This window comes from Coenobita brevimanus, chromosome 65, assembly GCF_032717465.1.
Source record: "Coenobita brevimanus isolate Jiangsu-jjx chromosome 65, ASM3271746v2, whole genome shotgun sequence".
Taxonomy (NCBI): Eukaryota; Metazoa; Arthropoda; class Malacostraca; order Decapoda; family Coenobitidae; genus Coenobita; species Coenobita brevimanus.
In genome coordinates, this window is record NC_137018.1 from 47,294,064 (window position 1) to 47,312,514 (window position 18,451).

Sequence of the window (18,451 nt, forward strand, 5' to 3'; positions counted from 1 at the left end):
CTTCCGCCTACGGGTGACTTTACACTCCCTTTTCTGTCTTTCATTCCTTCATTCTTTCCTCTTCCTTCTGCCTGTGGGTGACTCTACACTGAGTGACAAGCCAAATGGTTTCCTGTACACCAGGAAACCATTTACTACCCTGAGTGGAACCATATAACCAAATTTTGGCGCCTGGTGGTTTAGTGGGTAATTATTGTGCTCCAATCAGATTGAGCTGGTGAAGGTTTATATCCAAGGGGTGGTTGGGGTTTATTGCTCACATAATGGCACTCAGGAATAAGTGAGGTTGGTCACTGTCATCTTAAATGTCAGGACTAACTGCCTAGCCCCTGGCTCCTACGCTCCTCATGGGGCAACATAGGATTGGATGATGGATGGATGGATGAATATATGTATGGTACAGTGGTAAAGTGTGTGTTTTCGTACACTGAAGAACGAGGGTTTGCGCCCCGCCAAGGTAATAAACTTTGGGAGCGTTCTTCAGGCCACATACTGCATTGGCGGACACAAGGGGTGCTGCAGTTGAACCAGTGTCGCATACTATAAAGTATGCTTGCACCCAGTCAGCTTGCGCTGGCCGATTACATTTGCTTCACAGACTATACACGCATCCAAAGCACTCCAACACTACAATTACACTTACAAGCACTTCTCACCCTACATACAGTCTCTACTAGACAGCCTAAGCCACTTGGTAGAGATACATTGGCTGTATCGTCCCCACTTTGGTCGGGATAGGCCGGTCCTGCAGTGGACACACAAACGGCTGATAAGATGAGATCAGATATATGTATATATATATATACTGTATATATATATATATATATATATATATCCATCCATCCATCCATCCATCCATCCATCCATCATCCAATTCTACATTGCCCCATGAGGAGCGTAGGAGCCCGGGGCCAGGCAGTTAGTCTCGACATTTAAGATGAGAGTGACCAGCCTCACTCATCCCTGAGTTGCATTACATGAGCAATCAACCCCAACCACCCCTTGGATATAAACCTTCACCGACTCAATCCAACTGGAGCGCAATAATTACCCACTAAACCACCAGGTTCCAAAATATGGCTACATGGTTACCACCCAGCGTAGTAAATGGTTTCCTGGTGTACAGGAAACCATTTGGCTTGTCACTCAGTGCCGAGTCCCCCACAGGCAGAAGGAAAAGGAAAGAATGAAGGAAAGAAAGACATAAGAGGGAGTGTAAAGTCGCCCGTAGGCAGAAGGACAAGGAAAGGATCAAGAAAAGAAAGACAGAAGAGGATGGAAGGAAAGAAGGATGGAAGAGAGGAAAGGGCAGACACCCGAGAGCAGCACTACATCGAGTGAGTGGATGGTGAGCTCCCCCACCTAACACAATGTATATATATATATATATATATATATATATATATATATATATGTATATATATATATATATATATATATATATATACAGTATACTGTATACATACATACATACATACATACAAAGGAACCATGTTGTTTGTTTGTTTGTATGTTTGTTCTTCAGTCATGCCCAAACCTAAGTGCCAGAGATCCCCAGACCTATATTCAGTATATTATGAATCATGGTGACTCAGACAATTATGACTGTTTGAACCATAATTTGGGACCTCTGGCCACTTTATCTCTATCGTCACAGCGTAATACGTTTTTTTTTTTTTAATGGCCAGCTTCCCTCATCCACGTTATGTCTATCATTTTTGTGTTGAGGCCATTTTTTGGCCTCAGATTTTACCTTCCGTGTTATGTGAGTTTTGTGCTGTAGAATCGCCCGTTGTGCAAGCAGTGACTGTATAGTGGTAGGTGCTGACAACCATCATTCACTAGTTTGATTTAGTAAGTCACCAAGTGAAAGCTTATTGATTTCCTATGGTTCAGGAAACAATTTGCAACATGGGGTAGTAACCATATAACTACATAATGGTGTGATATGGAGCCTACTAAGGTGCCTCTGTCAATTGAGTGGGGAGATGCAAATGCGACATCATTCCAGGATCCAAACCCACACACTTTTCCCTATCGTGTGCTGTGGGAATGCAGTAGTCCACTACATGGTAACATTGGTTCACTGCATGGGACATCCCTGCAGGGGCAACTACTACTACTACTACTATTACTACTACTTCTACTACTATTACTATTACTACTACTACTTCTACTACTACTACTACTAATAATAATAATAATATTTTTTTTAAAATCACCTCCATCCATTGGGGAATTGTGAAGATCAAAACCAGCCTTCCTAATACAGTTCACCATTTGGAGTTGTAATATGAAGGTTAACACTAACCCTCATATTACAATCCATTGGCCCCAAGCACGCCAGTGGCTGTGGTTACCAACCATGTACTATTACTATTATTTCTTTATTTTATATTTATTGATATTACTTTATTTTATGTTTATTGATGATACTACTACTACTACTACTACTACTACTACTACTACTACTACTACTACTATAACAGTACTACTACTGCCACAGTACAACTATTAGAGCACTACTGGTACTACTACTACTGCTACCACTACTAACAGTAATAATAATATTAATTACCACCACCACCACCACTATACTACTGCTGCTCTGTGGCTGGAGCGAGGAGTGGTTGGAAGAAGTTCAGGGAGCTGTTGCCCCTCCTGACATTGAGAGGGCTCTCCCTCCATGCAAAGTGATCTTTGTATGCAGTATGTGTTAAGAGTGTAATGCTGTATGGTCATGAGACTTAGCTAGTAAAGGAAGAGGATATTCACAAGCTCAGATGTACAGAAATGACAGTGATTAGGTGGATGTGCAGTGCATCCCTGAGTGTGAGGCCTGGAAGGGGCTAGGTTTATAGTGGAAGATTTGAGGGGTAGGATGAGACCAGAGTGTATTGGTGTTGTGATGAGGAGAGGTAGATTGAGATGGTTTGGGCATTTGGGGAGGATGGGGGATGATAATTGGGTGCAGAAAGTGAGAAGTTTGGCATAGGGTTGCGTGAGGTGGACTGAAAAAACCTGGGACGATGTCATTGAGTATGACCTCAGGGGTAAGGGATTGAATAGGGAAGCTGCCAGAGATCGAGCAGCATGGAGAGGTGCCATTAGGTGACCAGTGCCGATGCATGCAAGCATGGTGGAGCCCTCAAAAACAAACATACTCCAATATGCTAGCATGCATTGGCCTTGGTCACTTAATAGCAGCTCTCCCCACTACACAGTCTCTGGCAGTCTGCCTATTCAGTCACTTATCCCAGAGGTAACACTCTTTGACCTCATTCCAAGCCCTTTTTGGTCTGCCTCTTGCAACCCTACCCTTGACTTTCACACCTCTCACCTTCTGCATGCAATTGTTATCTTCTATCCTCTCAACATGCCCAAACCATCTCAGTTTACCCCTCCTCATAACAGCACCAATACATTCAAGTGCCAACTTTCCTCTTACCAGTAATTCTTCCATGGCAATCCTAGCCCCCCCAGACCTCTCATTCAAGGACACACAACACATCCCTCTAATGATGGTCATTTCTGTACATTTGAGCCTGTGAATCTTCCTTTGCTGCCCAGGTCTCACTAATGTATAGCATTACACTCCTAATATGTGCCGTATACATGGATCCTGTTGCACAGAGGGAGAGTCCTCTCACTGTTAGGAGAGGCAGTAGCCTCCTGAACTTCCTCCAACCACTCCTTATCCTACCACAACAAATCTTTCTAATGATGGTCATTTCTGTACATTTGAGTCTGTGAATCTTTCTTTGCTGCCCAGGTCTCACTAATGTATAACATTACATTCCTAACATGTGCCATATACATGGATCCTGTTGCGCAGAGGGAGAGTCCTCTCTGTTAGGAGAGGCAGCAGCCTGCTGAACTTCCTCCAACCACTCCTTATCTTACCCGCAGAGCTTGCTCCAGTTCCACCTCCAGCACATAACATGTCCACCTTATAACAAAACTCCTCCACACACTAGAGAAGCTCTTCAGGAAGATCAATCCTTTCATGCCTACAGTACAATCTCTACATGCTTTCTCCGACACACTTCACACAAAATCACCTTTATTTCACAGCTCACCTGTAATACCACTACATCTCTTATGCACCTACTTATCGCAGACACTGCACAAGATGGAATTATTTACCACACCCTTGTAGCAAACTGCACATGGCCACACTCCCTCTGCTTTGACAGTACCACCACTAGCCCTAGGTATCATCACCTTTGTTATATCCAATTTGCTCTTAAACTGTTTTACAGCGCTCCATGCCATCTGTCCACTTCCTGAATCTTTCCCACCTTCCACTCATTGTCCAACACCAAATCATTAGCATACAACATCTTCCATCGGAGTCCATTTCTTAAGCCATGTGAGAGAGCTTCAAGTGCCATGATAAGCAATAAAGGATTCAAGACTGTCCCTTGATGCACACCAACATCATGGAAAACTCATCACTCATATCTCCGTTCACTCTCTTGTGGGCGTAGGCATCCTTTTACATTGTCTTAACCAGTCACTCCTCAGTGCCAAGCTTTCTCATTGCTCAGTTCACCACCTCCCTGGGAGCTCTGTCAAAGGCCTTCTCCAAATCAATAAAAACAAAGTACAGCTCTCTTCTTTCCTGTGTATTTTTCTTGAAGCAGTCGGACAGTGAATATTGCATCAGAGGTCCCTTTGCCTAACATATACCCAAATTGCATCTTGTCAAGTTTCTCTTATCATACCTTCCAGGATTCTCTCCATTACTTTCATTATCTGGTCCAGAAATTGTATGCCTATATATTTTCATCTTTCCAGAGCATTATCCTCCACCTTACACACATTTACAGTTAGTCATTTGCCAGTCATCTGGAACAATACACTCCTATATAATTGAATTTATCAGTCATATATTAAATCCACTCCTAGATCTCCTGAGGCCTTCAACATTTCAGCAGCCAACCCAGACACATTCACCCCACCACTTTCCCTAACTGAATCCTGCCAATTGCCCTGCCTGCAGTAGCAGCATCAGTCAAAGGCGAAGGACCAGGCACTAGATCCACTGACTCTAAGCTTTCCCTGTTTGTTGTATCAGGGAAGAAATGGGTGGGTGTGCCCTTAAAATGAAGTAGATGCATTTGAATTGTTGGTCAACTTTGTCCCTGACAGTGCCCCATGATCTTTTCAGTATGATGACTTCAGTTATACATTCCTGCTGCAAAGGAACAATTCTCTTCTGCTTGCTTTTAATGGATGCAATTAGGTGATTGTCTCTAACCCCTTCTCAGTGAGGGGTCTTGCCTAAGCCAAATATAATGATTTAGTTGCATTAAGAGTAAAATGTTCAGGAGACTTGATAGTACATACTGTACTTCAATCTGGTAATGCATTTTCATACGTTATTTTAAGCCTGCTCTTACCAGATGATTCCATTCAGCTTTGGAGAACACCTTAGTAGTGAGGGTTTTTTGTAAAGTGTGTATCTAACTTCTTCAGTTTGAAGTGATTCATAAGCAGTACATTTACCATGTAGTAGTAAGAATGAAGTAGAAAAGATGTCATTTGGGGACTGGGTAAGTATAGTAGTGTAGCCATCTGATTGCAACAGACCTGAATCACTTTGCATGTGATTCAAGTCTCCTTCAACTGAGGGATGTCCTTTTATTTATATCCAGTTAATTCCTACTATCACCAGACATTTTTATTCTGCCTAGTAGAGAAGTTCCATGTAAGAGATATAGCCTTCAGTACAGTAACCTGTTCACAAATAAAGATACTCCCTAACTTGAATAAAATCATCTGTTGGCAACCTGAGGTAATTGAAAAATAGATGATCTTGGCAGTTAATCATAATTTATACCCTGTTAGGACTCTCTCTCTCTCTCTCGTTTCCAGTAAATTGTGGAATGGATGCTTATTAAAATTTCAGTTTCATTTGTTTCATTTTGTTTATAAAGGTTCCAACATGCATGCATGCATTGGGCATGGTCACCTAATGGTGGCATTCAACACTGCTGAATCTCTAGCAGCCTCTGCATTTCATCCATCCAGTCCTACGTTGCCCCATGAGGAGCGTTGGAGCCCGAGGCTAGGCAAGTTGGTCTTGACCTTTAAGATGAGAGCGACCAGCCTCACTCATCCGTGAGTGGTGTTATGTCAGTAATAAATCCCAACCATCCCTTAGATATAAACCTTCACCGGCTCAATCCGATTGGAGCGCCGTAATTACCCACTAAACCACCAGGTGCCAAAATTTGTTTATATGGTTACCACCCAGCATAGTAAGTGGTTTCCTGGTGTACAGGAATCCATTTGGCTTGTCACTCAGTGTAGAGTTACTGACAAGCAGAAGTAAGAGGAAAGAATGAAGGAAAGAAAGACAGAAGAGGGAGTGTAAAGTCACCCATAGGCAGGAGGACGAGGAAAGAATGAAGGAAAGAAAGACAAAAGAGGATGGAACGAAAGAAGGATGGAGGAGAGGAAAGGGCAGACACCCGAGAGCAGCACTACATCGAGTGAGTGGATGGTGGGCGCCCTCAGCTACCACCCCATAAATCTGAGGTTACACTGTATCATCACATCCTAAGTGTTTTTTTTGGTCAGACCCTTGCAACTCTGTTATCAGTGCTCACACTTCGCACCCTTCTCACCCAGTTATCATGCTTCATTCTCTCCACATGCCCAGACATGTCAGTCTACCCCATCCCATCCCAGCACTCATGCATTCAAGTCCCATCCTTCAGAACTGGGCACAATAAATGAAAATTCACTTCTGCAGACGCAAATCTTCAAACTCAAGCCATTACCTTCTGCAACTATAAATCCGCAGACTTCTTGAAATTTGCAGTTCCGCAGATGCAAACGCAAATGCAAACTATTTGTATCCCTTCCAGTACCAAGGCATCAGTTCATTATATTCTGGATACCATTAGAGGATTTTATTAAGTTTAGGATGATATTTTTCGTAATCAGGGAGTTAAAAATCAACTCTGGTTACTCATCCACTACAATTATGTCTTTAACCCTTGTCGTGCTAATTGTTATCAGCCTGGTTACCTTCCCTGAGTCATTGTTTTAGGACTTCATATTAATATTAAGTTGATTTTCTGTCATCAGATCAAGTGTTTCTGAGCTTGAACTCTTCAGCACCCTCGTCTTTTTGCAATTTACACCTCTTGGGTGGGTGTGAGAGCAGCGCTAAGTCACCAGAATCATGGGAGGTAGACGGGCATGAATCCACCATTGCTGGGTTACAAATGAGAACTGAGTTACTAAATATGCAGTATTTGGCAACTGTGGTTTGGCAGGGCTAGGCAGCAGATCAGGTTGTGTAAAGGGAGACTCAACCTTCCCGAGGAAACCACTGACATTTCCTCGTGCTTGAAATTATGGCACGGAGATCCATTGCTTCATATGAGGCGATCAGCGCGGCCAGGGATGGCCTGCATATCTGAAATACTAAATATGCGGTATATGGCAACTGCAGTATGGCAGGGCTTGGCAACACCTCTGATGTTGTAGAGGGAGAGTCAGCGTTCAAATGAAAACCACTGACACTTCCTCTTGCTTGAAATTATGGTATGGAGACCCATCACCTCATGTGAGGTGATCAGCGCATCCAGGGGTGGCCTGCATATTGCCTCATATGAGGTGATCAACACAACGGGGATTAATTACTCTGTTCTAACAATAGGCAACTTTATGAAGTTTGGATATTGTGTGTAGTACTGAATGTGATATATAAAATTATGTTTATTGTAAAACTAAAATATATGTTTTAAATATTATTGTATTAGTACAGTACAATCCCAGCTATCCGGTATCCAGACAAACGGAATACTCAGAAAAGCGGGAAAATTCAAGGGCTGGTAAAAATGTCTGTTATAACTGTGCGCCAATTTGAATGGACCGCCAAACCGCCGTTTGATCGTGTCACGCGAGGCTGGGTGAAGTCAGACAAAGCGAGGTGAAGACATTTCCGGCTAATGTAAATCCCTAGCAAATCCTCTTAACCACCCCTCCTCTCCCCCTCTTTCCCCTACTTGAATTCAGTCATCCTCCACACCCTCCAAAAATCACCAGTCTGCTTTTTGCCACCAGACAGTAAACAAGCTCTCTTGCTAATGTGTTCCTCTGATAGACAGTAATTTGTACACTCCAAAATGCCTAAAGTGCAAACTAAACGTAAGCGTATCGTGCTTACCTTGAAACAGAAGCTGGACATATGCAACAGACTTGAAAAAGGCAAACATTATAAAACACTAATGCTTGAATATAAATGTTAATAGGAATGAAAGTTTACTTTGTTGGAAGAAAAATAAATAAATAATATGCCTGCATTTCATACGTACATCATTTATTTTATTTTCTGCAAAACAGCTGAGTGGCGGGTGAGGGGTGGAGTGATGGAGGTCAGGTAGGGAAGAAGAAGACCAGTCGGGGTCAGAAACGTAAACAAACTCACGTGGGGGCACAGGTGTCGTGATAATTCTACAGTGCAGTCTTAACACATCATCAGTTCACTAATAAATGTTCAAGCTTTTATTTCTTTATTTTATTTTTCAATTTTTATGAGTACAGTACATATAATGAATACAGTAATTCGGTAAACAATGGACTGGTGCAATTTGTAGTACTGCAAATTGCTAGACATTGCACACGTGTGTTATGACCATGGTGTGTGTTTACAAGGCAGTTTTTCAAGCGGAATCTCTTAGTGTAACTCCTAATGTGACTGGTGAGTACCTGAACTGTATTTACTGCTGTGATAGCCTTTATATAGATTTGACTTGAAAATCAGAAATACGGGAAAAATCTGTAACCGGGAAGGTAAATTCCCCAAGCCACCCGGTTAACTGGGATTGTACTGTATATTAGACTGTTTATACTACAAAACAAGGGTAAATCATTTACTGTTGTAGATAAATGAATTAAATTACTGTGCTATACTTCACGGCTCACACTTGACAAGTTGACCCACCAGTCCACCTCTATTCCTAGGCTCCAACCTCCTCAGCCCTCACTCCTCAGTCACAGTCAGACTCCTCCAACAACTTAGACAGCTCCATCTTAAGCAGGTCCATGTTGCCCTTCATAAAAACAATCTGCTTGAAGTTCTCGGAGGTCAGGCTGGTTTGCAGGCAGGTTTGAGTTTTCGGAAGCACTTCCGCACGTGCAAAACTGCAAATTTGCATAAAATTTGTTGCAAATTCAAATCCACAAATGAAATCACACTTCCCCAGTTGGGAATTTGTGGTTTGCAGAAGTGATTGTGGAAGTGCCCCTCTGCCATCCTTTCTCTCAGCTTTTTATGCACAGTTCTGAACCCCCAGGCCTGTCATTTAAGGATACACTACACATCCTTCCAATCATTCTCACCTCTATATGTTTGGCCTTACAAATATCCTCCAGTACTCACCATCCACTCAATCGATGTAGTGCTTCTTTGGGTGTCTGCCCTTTCCTCTCTTCTTTTCTTTCTCTTCTATCTTTCTTTCCTTCATTCTTTCCTCTTTCTTCTGCCTATGTGTGACTTTGCACTCACTCTTTTGTCTTTCTTTCCTTCTTTCTTTCCTCATCTTTCTGCATATGGGTGACTCTACACTAAGTGACAAGCCAAATGGTTTCCTGTACGTGAAGAAACCATTTACTATGCTAGGTGGTAACCATATAACCATATTATGGCACCTGGTGGTTTAGTGGTAACTAAGGTGCTCCAATTGGATTTAGCCTGTGTAGGTTAATCTCCAAGGGATGGTTGGGATTTATTGCTCACGTCATGCCACTCAGGGATGAGCGAGGCTGGTCACTCTCATCTTTTATTGCCTTGGGTTCCTGCGCTCCTCATGGGGCAACATAGGATTGGATGAGGGATGGATGGATGGACTGCCCAAGTCTCATTACCCTACAGCATTACTCTCCTAACACATGACCCCATAACATGGAGGGAGAACCTTCTCAGTGTCATGTGGGGCAGCATCTCCCTGAACTTCTTCCAGAAACTCCTTACCCTTGCCCAGTGCTACTTATAAAGGTGGTTTGCCAGTTTCTCCAAATTACAGTAGTTTCAGTTGTTTGGAAAAAGATGTTTTGAAACACCCATGATGTATAATGAGAACTGTCTGTCTTTCAACATGTAGCCAGATGACATAGAGTAATCTTGGAGGGGATGCCCACGAACAGATTGCCTCCTTGTTTCCCACTCCTCTACCGTCAGGCTGTCTTTTTCAGTATTACACTACTCTTGTTCATCTTCCCTCCTTCCCATCCCTCCAGTTCTTTGTCAGACTACTTGTATTTATTTATTTTTTCCTATGCAGAGCACAGTCAGTGTGGCATCAATACAGCGTGCATGGCACTTCACTCGACTGGTGAGCAAGGATGATTGGCTGGAGTGGCTGCGGCGCCTCAGTATTGAGCTTATGAAGGCTTCACCATCATCAGCACTCAAGTATGGTTACATTTTTCATCTTGTGCGTATATTCAGTGGGGTTTTATAGTTTTGCATGTGCTTGTATTTAGTGGTGTTACAACTTTTTGCTTGTGCCTGTATTCATTGGGGTTACATCTTTTTTGCTTGTGCTTGTTTTCTGTAGGGTTCTGTCTCTCTGCTTTACTTATTTAAGGTGCTGGAGAGGGATGCCTTCATGTGGTAGCACTGATATAACTGGGCAATGCCACTGACTGGTTATAAAATTCACCTCTTGCTGTCCCTCAAAAGGAGGATGGTGAACAGCAGAAGGGCAACATCAGCCTGCAGTCCTCCAGGTGTTTGTTGCAGATGACTTCAGCCACCACAGCACCAGTAGTGGTTATTTATGATAGTTATTGTATATCTTCTTGCTTTTGCCTATTTGCAGTATATACACTCACTGCAAAAAGCATTGCAATACTTTCTGTTGCCAGTGACAGTTATTTCAAGATGAAAAAACATGGAAGAGTATTGCTAACCACTTGGTTGATATTTGATGGTGCAGAATTTAAGTATGGCTTTTTGGCATGGAATCAGAAATTTGATTTAGTGACATTTATTACTGCTTTGCATTGTTTCTAGGAATTTTGACTAAGCAGTTCAGATGTTTTTTATTTTAAGTAAGAGTTGTATGTTAATGACTTTTGGGTCATTACTCTGGCACAATTGCTATCAAACCATTTTGGGGAGTCTGATCTTTTAGTGAACTGTTGACTTGGTAGAACAATTCCATAGCAGCTTGTCTTAAATACTTATTGTGGGACTGGGTAGAGTTGATGTCATTGGAGAAGAAAGACTGCCATGGAATATCAGCAAGGTACTTACTGAATCCATCCCAGTCTGCCCTCTCATGGAATATCAGCAAGTTTTTTCTGAATCCATCCCTGTCTGCCCTGTCAAAGTGCTATCTGGTCACTCTGATAGGTTCAGAACGGGGAGGTTTGGGGAAACTGACAAATGAGGCTTTGATGAGATTGTGGTTGGAGGATCCAAGTGGTGAGAGTACGTTTGTATTCATCGGGATTATTTGTCAGGAATTGATCCAAGAGGTAGGCATTATGGTCAAGATTATCAGGTATTCTGGTTGGCTGTTATACCAGTAGCTTAAGATTAAACGATTCTGCAAACAGCTCGCACTCTAGACCAACATCATCAGTCCTGGCAGAATGCAATAACCACTCTTCATTATGAATGTTAAAATCGCCCAAAATGATAATTTCAATGCTAAGGGTGAGGTTAATGTTAGACAACTGGGTGGATAGTTGTCAAATACACTGGGTTCTGAAGAAGCAGTGGGGGAGTGATAAACTACACAGATGTATTCATCCATTCATTCATTCATCATTCAGTCCTACGTTGCCCGATGAGGAGCACAGGAGCTTGGGGCTAGGCAAGTTGGTCCTGACATTTAAGATGAGGGTGACCAGCCTCACTTATCCCTGAGTGGCACTACATGAGCAGTAAACCCCAACCAATTGAAGCTCTGTAATTACCCACTAAACCACCAGGAACCAAAATTGTTACCATCCAGCATAGTAAATGGTTGCCTGGTGTACAGGAAACCATTTGGCTTGTCACTCAGTGTAAAGTCACCCACAGGCAGAAGGAAGAGGAAAGAATGAAGGAAAGAAAGAAGAGGGAGTGTAAAGTCACCCATAGGCAGAAAGATGAGGAAAGAATGAAGGAAATTGTAATATTTAAATAATTTACCTTATATAGTGAATAATCAAAATTAGCTGAATCGAAGTTCAAAACAATGGCAACTACAAATTCACATTTGATATAACAACAGGTGCTATCCTTGTTACAGAAGTTTGTGAGGAGATGATAACCAGGAATGCAAGATGGGAATATTTCTGTAGAGGGAGAGATTTGAGGTTCTGTGAGGGACAGGACTTTAGGGGATATTTATTGGAGAAAAAAGGGAATGAAATTCAGATCGGTAGTAAGACCATGGATGTTAGTGAAATGTAAGGCTGAACCTGCACTTCTCTGCTGACGAGCATGAATAATGTTTGCAACAGCCGCTAGCGGCACAGTCGCTTGATATCAACCAGGAGGACCCTGTACCATGAGCCCTACCCATCTGATGGTGGCAGTCCAAGATACCACCAATTTGCTATGTTAATGCAGTGGCCACTGCTAAAGGGGATGGAAATAGGTGTGATGTTTAATGTGTGTTGTGTGGTGTAGACAGTTGAAGGCAGAGGTACTATGTGAGTTTGCTGGCCTACTCTCTGTGCTAATGAAAGCTCTGAAAATATTCAGCAGTGGGAGATGGTCAGGAACAAGTCCTGAGGGCTGGTGAAACTGGAGCTCCAGCTCTCCCTGTCACCAGTTCTGGCTCCAACTCTATTCCTAATTCATATTAATGATCCCTTACCCATCACCCATAATCCCATCCATTCATATGCAGAGACTCAACACTTCACAGTTCATTCACAGTTAAACACCCATTCACAAAGTTCAGTATCTCTAACTCGCAACTCAGTACAGCAATCGCTATAAATCAAAACTTATCTAAGATCTCTGACTGGGGAAAAAACAACATTGTCTTAGTTAATGCTAGTAAAACCAAATATATGCAGTTCACCAATAGACAGATATTGCCAGATTTCTATATTACCTTTGGTGCTACTAATATTCCTGTCTCTAAACGTATTGAAATTCTCAGTGTTTCATTTAACAGTGCCCTCAGCTGGACCTCTATATTGTGTGAGTCCATAACTTCTTCACTGACGAGCAGCTAGCTATACTTGGTAAGAGAGTCAAAGTATGCACTCAGCTGGAATATTGCTCACCCTTGTGGAATGGATGTGGAGAGGTTGCACTGAAACAGCTAGACAAAATTCAGAACAAAGCTGTTAGATTTATTAATAACCCTTCTGTTGCGAATGAATAACCTCTCCAATAAGTAAGGAGGAATGTTGCCTTCTTGCATTATTTTTCAGATACTTTTATGGCAAATGCTCAGATGAAGTTGCATCCATTGTGCCACCTCTCCATGCCTTCCCCATCACTATATGGCCATCTGGTAGTGCTCATGACTGGACTGTCACACTGACATATTTCAGAACTTTCTTCCTGTCAGAATTCTTTTATTCCCTGAACTGCATCTCTTTGAAGCTCACTTCCCCAGTGTTGCTCCCCCCCCTCCCCCCCAGCTACAACCTACAGCTGTTCCAGTCTAGCTTTTACAGATTTTTTATGAACGGAGGACATCCGTCATGTGGTGTATGGATTTTTTTTTTCCTTCCTCTGTTCTGTTATAAAAAAAGAAAATGCAAATGCCTGTCAGCTCTCCATGTTCCCCAAAAGGAGGATGGTGGATTGCAGAAGGACAGATTCAACCTCTGATTCACTGGGTCCATGTCCAGATGATCCTGGAGCCTCAACAACTGTAAACAGCAACTGCAGTAGAATTGTGTCTGTTTGCTTTTGCCTATTTACGTTACAGAATGCCTCCCCCCCCGACAGTGGGTCTGTCTTATGATCTTTACAACTGAGTTATGTCTCATGCTCATGCATGTTTACACTAGATGTGTATCTTTCATGCTTTTACTTATACAGTGTATAGAAAGTCCTATAGAGTCCTCTTTAAATTTTGTGTGTGTGTGTGTGTGTGTGTGTGTGTGTGTGTGTGTGTGTGTGTGTGTGTGTGCACTTGCGTGAGTGTGTGTGTGTGCATGCTTATGAGAGAGAGAGAGAGAGACAGAGAGCAATAACAACAACAACAGACCCAGAAAAAAGTTCCAGGGCTGCCAATAGCTAAAGATTATTTGCCATTCCTTCCAGTTACAGTGTCATTGCTGTACCAACTGTATGTGGTGATAATTTGGAAAACATCCACGAATTGTAATAAGGACTGCTTTTGCTTTTGTTAATGTTTTTGTATCATGTTTTTAAATATTCAATAACTACTTCTTAATGATGTTTTTTTCTTATGTTCATTCATTCATTCATCATCAGATCACTGTGTTGCCCTATGAGGAGTGTGTAGCCCAGGGCTAGACAAGTTGGTCCTGACATTTAAGATGAGAGTGACCAACCTCTGTCATCCCTGAGTGGCATTGCATGAGCAATAAATCCCAACCATCCCTAGGATATAAACCTGCCCCAGTTCAATTAATACCAGCTAAACCACCAGGTGCCATAATTTGGTTATATGGTTACCTCCCAGTGTAGTAAATGATTTCCTAGTGTACAGGAAACCATTTGGCCTGTCAGTCAGTGTAGAGTCACCCATAAACAGAAGGAAAAGGAAAGAAAGACAGAAGAGGAAGGGAGGAAAGACAGAAGGAAGAGGGGAATGGGCAGTCACCTGAGAGCAGCACTACATCAAGTGAGTGGATGGTGAGCCCTCAATCTACTACTACTTTTCATACTTCATTCTTGTTATTCCCAAACAATTAGGTTCAGTTTAGTCAGTATTTTTTAACTAGTGTTAGATGTTGCCCACATTAACCTCACCACACTCCTCCAGGCTAAACAAAATCCTCTGATATGAGTTAGAGTAAACTAATTGCAGGCAAACCCTGATTTATAATACCCCTAGATGCAATACCCTGGAATAGTGATGGGGATTGAAATACCACCCTACCCTGCCTACTGTAGGCCTACCTTCAGTTTTGTGATGGGATTTGATTTTTTAAAACTGATTTTAATGATATTTTAGACTTACATCTTGTGTTTAGGTTGATTTATAAACTGTTTTTAGACTTAGATTAATGTGTTTTAGTCATAGGTGGAGTGAACACTGTCATTTGGGGTACGGATTCTCTCCCATCAGACGAGGTACACAAACAGTGTGGACAGTTAGGCAACTCAGCAAAGAATATTTCGTGTTTGACCATTGAACTGTCATCTAAAACTGTCATCTAACCTATCATGGAATATATAATACTAATTTTAAATGAATATTAAGAATTATGAAAACCTTAGAGAGTAAATATTTCATGCATTGATGAACACTATGACATCGATAAATCATGTGTTTCCATTTGGGGTGTTAAAGGAAAAATGCTTTGAAAATACAAAAGAATTTTAAAGTAAATGTTGGAAAATAAGAGAGAAGAAAATAAAGGAGCCTAGCTTTCAGAACAGTAGCTGAAACAATATAAAGAGGGGCTGTTGAAAAGGCTATCCCTATCGCATCATCGATCTGCAGTATAAATCGTGTTTACAATCGGGCTGTTCAAGGGAAAATGCTTTGAAAATACGAAGTAATTTCAAATTAAATGTTGGAAAATAAGAGAGAAGAAAATAAAGTGCTCAGCAACCAGAACTGTAGCAGAAATGACATGAAGAGATGCATTTGAACAGGTTATCCCAGTTGCATCATCGATCGATAAGTCCTGTATTTACATTTGTGCTGTTTAAAGGAGAATGCTTTAAAAATACTTTCCCAAGGAATTTCTAAATAAATATTGGAAAATAAGAGGCAAGAAAATAAAGGAGCTCAGCAACCAGAACAGTACGGTAACAAAAACATAACAAAGAGGGGGCGTTCAAAAGGCTGTCCCGATCACATCATCGATCGCATTCCCTGTCAAGAGATTTCCCCATTAAAATATCAACGATTCTCCGTCACAACAATTTGCACCCTGGATGATTCTGCATCATTCATACATTATTTTTATGCATAACAGATATTTATTTAATTGTCCTGGGACCATCTGATGGTGGGACTGTGTACAGTGCTGTTGCTTCTTCTCTACCTATACGAGTTGGAGGGCACACTCTCCAATGACCTTGACTGGGTAAAAGTGAAATGGACGCTGGTTTTAGGTTTAGGTTACCCCTTTTATAGGCGCTGGACCATTTAGCTTGGCTTTAATTTTTTTTTTTTTTTTTTTTTACTCATTTGGGTGAGTTTAGGACTTGGTTGGTGAGGAAACGCAAGGCTCAAAAACGCATCCCTATACTTTACATGTTCAGTCTACCCCGAGACGCAGTACCCCTCCTAGCGATGGGTTCTTACTTACCAGGGTATGCCTGTAGTTTGAAAAATGTAGTTTGGTGGTTAATAATTTCTCCTTGTTGATATTGTTCAAATGGTCACAAGTATATGTCTGGGATGTGTTTCAAAGTATCAGTCTTTCTACATATGTAGTAACACAAGTTCTGGAAGTTAGCAGCTTAAATATACAGATATCCGTGAAATTTTGAACTCCTCAGTCCCATGACATATATATTATTTGATTTTTGCTACCGAGAGACTTCTGAACCAAAGGAGTTTTAGACAACTCTTACTGCCCTGTTCACTACAAAAGGTCTCTGAATCATCTGTAAATATCAGGAAAAAACCTGAGTATTACATCTTTAGATTCTGGAGATTAAGTGGCATTATCTCTGTAATTTACCAAGGAATAACACCAGACAAGAATGTAAAATTTGTGACACTTTATAGAGACATTTCACCCTCCTCCTGGTACAGATCTTGTTATTCGGTGGCAACAACATACGTGCAGCTGTCTCGTGATCTGTTCAATGCAGCATTTGTGTCATGCTGGAGTGAGCTGAACGAGGCTCTTCAGGATGATCTCTTACGTTCACTTCGCCAGGCCCTCACATCTCAGGACATCCCGGAGATCACACAGACCCTCCTGAACCTAGCTGAATTCATGGAACATTGTGATAAGGTAAGGGAGGTGGGGGATGAGGCAGGAAGGGAGGATTTTTGTGTGAGGCGGGCAGGATTGGGAGGGAAGGAGTCTGATGATGATGATAATGATTAAAGCGTGAACAAAAAGTGAATGAATAGCCATTTTCTTTGGGTATTTTGTTGGTATTTCTCATATGGTTGTGTTTTTCTTTCCCTGTTTCTAGATCGTACCCAACCCATTTGCATACTGATGAGAAGTTGCATGGTGATATTGTAACATAATATATACCGGTAATTAGATATCAGAGTTTCGCAGGACACTCTGTTGGTAGTTTTATTTCATATTTGCCTGTTTCTGGGTCATACCATCCCTTCTTTTTATAAGAGAACTGTAGTTATGTGATGGTGATGTAAAAAGGTCCATAATACTCTGACAATAAGATAATAAGAGTAAAATCAACTGGAAACTAAATGAAATACCGTAGAAATACAATAACTGCATGGAGGATTCTTGAGGGATGTAGATGGTAAGTGAGCAGTGACTGCTGTGACTCTTATCAGATTGTCATGGGCATTGAACAATATAAAGAAATTGGAGGGGTTTATTTGGTGATATGGAATCATTGTGAAACTTCCGACCACCGTATAAACCTCTCTGATTTCTCTGTTCTTTTTAATGCCGGTAATAACCTGACAAGAGCCACAGCAGTTATTCCTTACTTACCATCTGCCTTACTTGGTGCTTACTAATCTACCGTGCAGTTATTATGTTTCTAAGGTATTTCATTTAGTTTCATGTTGATTTGCCCTTGTATCTTTTCCTTTAATTTTTAAGTAATACCTAATATTATTTCATTTATAATTAGGTGAGTTATAAACTACTTCTAGGCTTAGTTTAACTTGTTTAAGTTATTTGAGGGTTTAGGTGAGCTAGAAACTTGTTTTTGGACTCATTTGGGTGGGTTTTGTACTTGGTTGGAGGGGTAATCCCAAGGCTCGCAAATTCATCCCTATAGTTTCTATGTTATAATGTCCCTGTGTAATGGTACCAAGGCTCAACAATGGGTTTTCCCAAACGCATCCCATCATTATAGCTGGGACAACCTGTATACTGCTCAACGCTGAATGTTGAGCCAATGGGGGGGGGGTATGCAGTATGCGGCAGTTTGCATGTTTCGGCTTAGGGCTTGGCTGAATTACAACATTTAATTGAGAGTTTACTGTATATATAAATATACAGTGTCATGAATTGTTCAACTGGAAGAATTGCACTCACATACATTGTTGAAATTGTTTGGTCTGGCCTAATTAAATCATAATGGGGTTCAGATTCTGCCGAAACTATTCATCCGTCCATCCATCCATCATCCAATCCTATGTTGCCCCATGAG

At 41.5% G+C, this 18,451-nt stretch overlaps 1 protein-coding gene across 1 annotated transcript in view; it reads left to right on the plus strand.

Annotated features, from left to right (window-relative positions):
• mTor (serine/threonine-protein kinase Tor) overlaps positions 1 to 18,451 on the plus strand; it is a 154,293-nt gene that overhangs the window by 79,065 nt on the left and 56,777 nt on the right. Inside the window, exons 25-26 of the mRNA XM_080276419.1 lie at positions 10,305 to 10,435; positions 16,893 to 17,097. Of these exons, the coding sequence (XP_080132545.1) occupies positions 10,305 to 10,435; positions 16,893 to 17,097 (336 nt within the window). The remainder of the gene's footprint in view (positions 1 to 10,304; positions 10,436 to 16,892; positions 17,098 to 18,451) is intronic.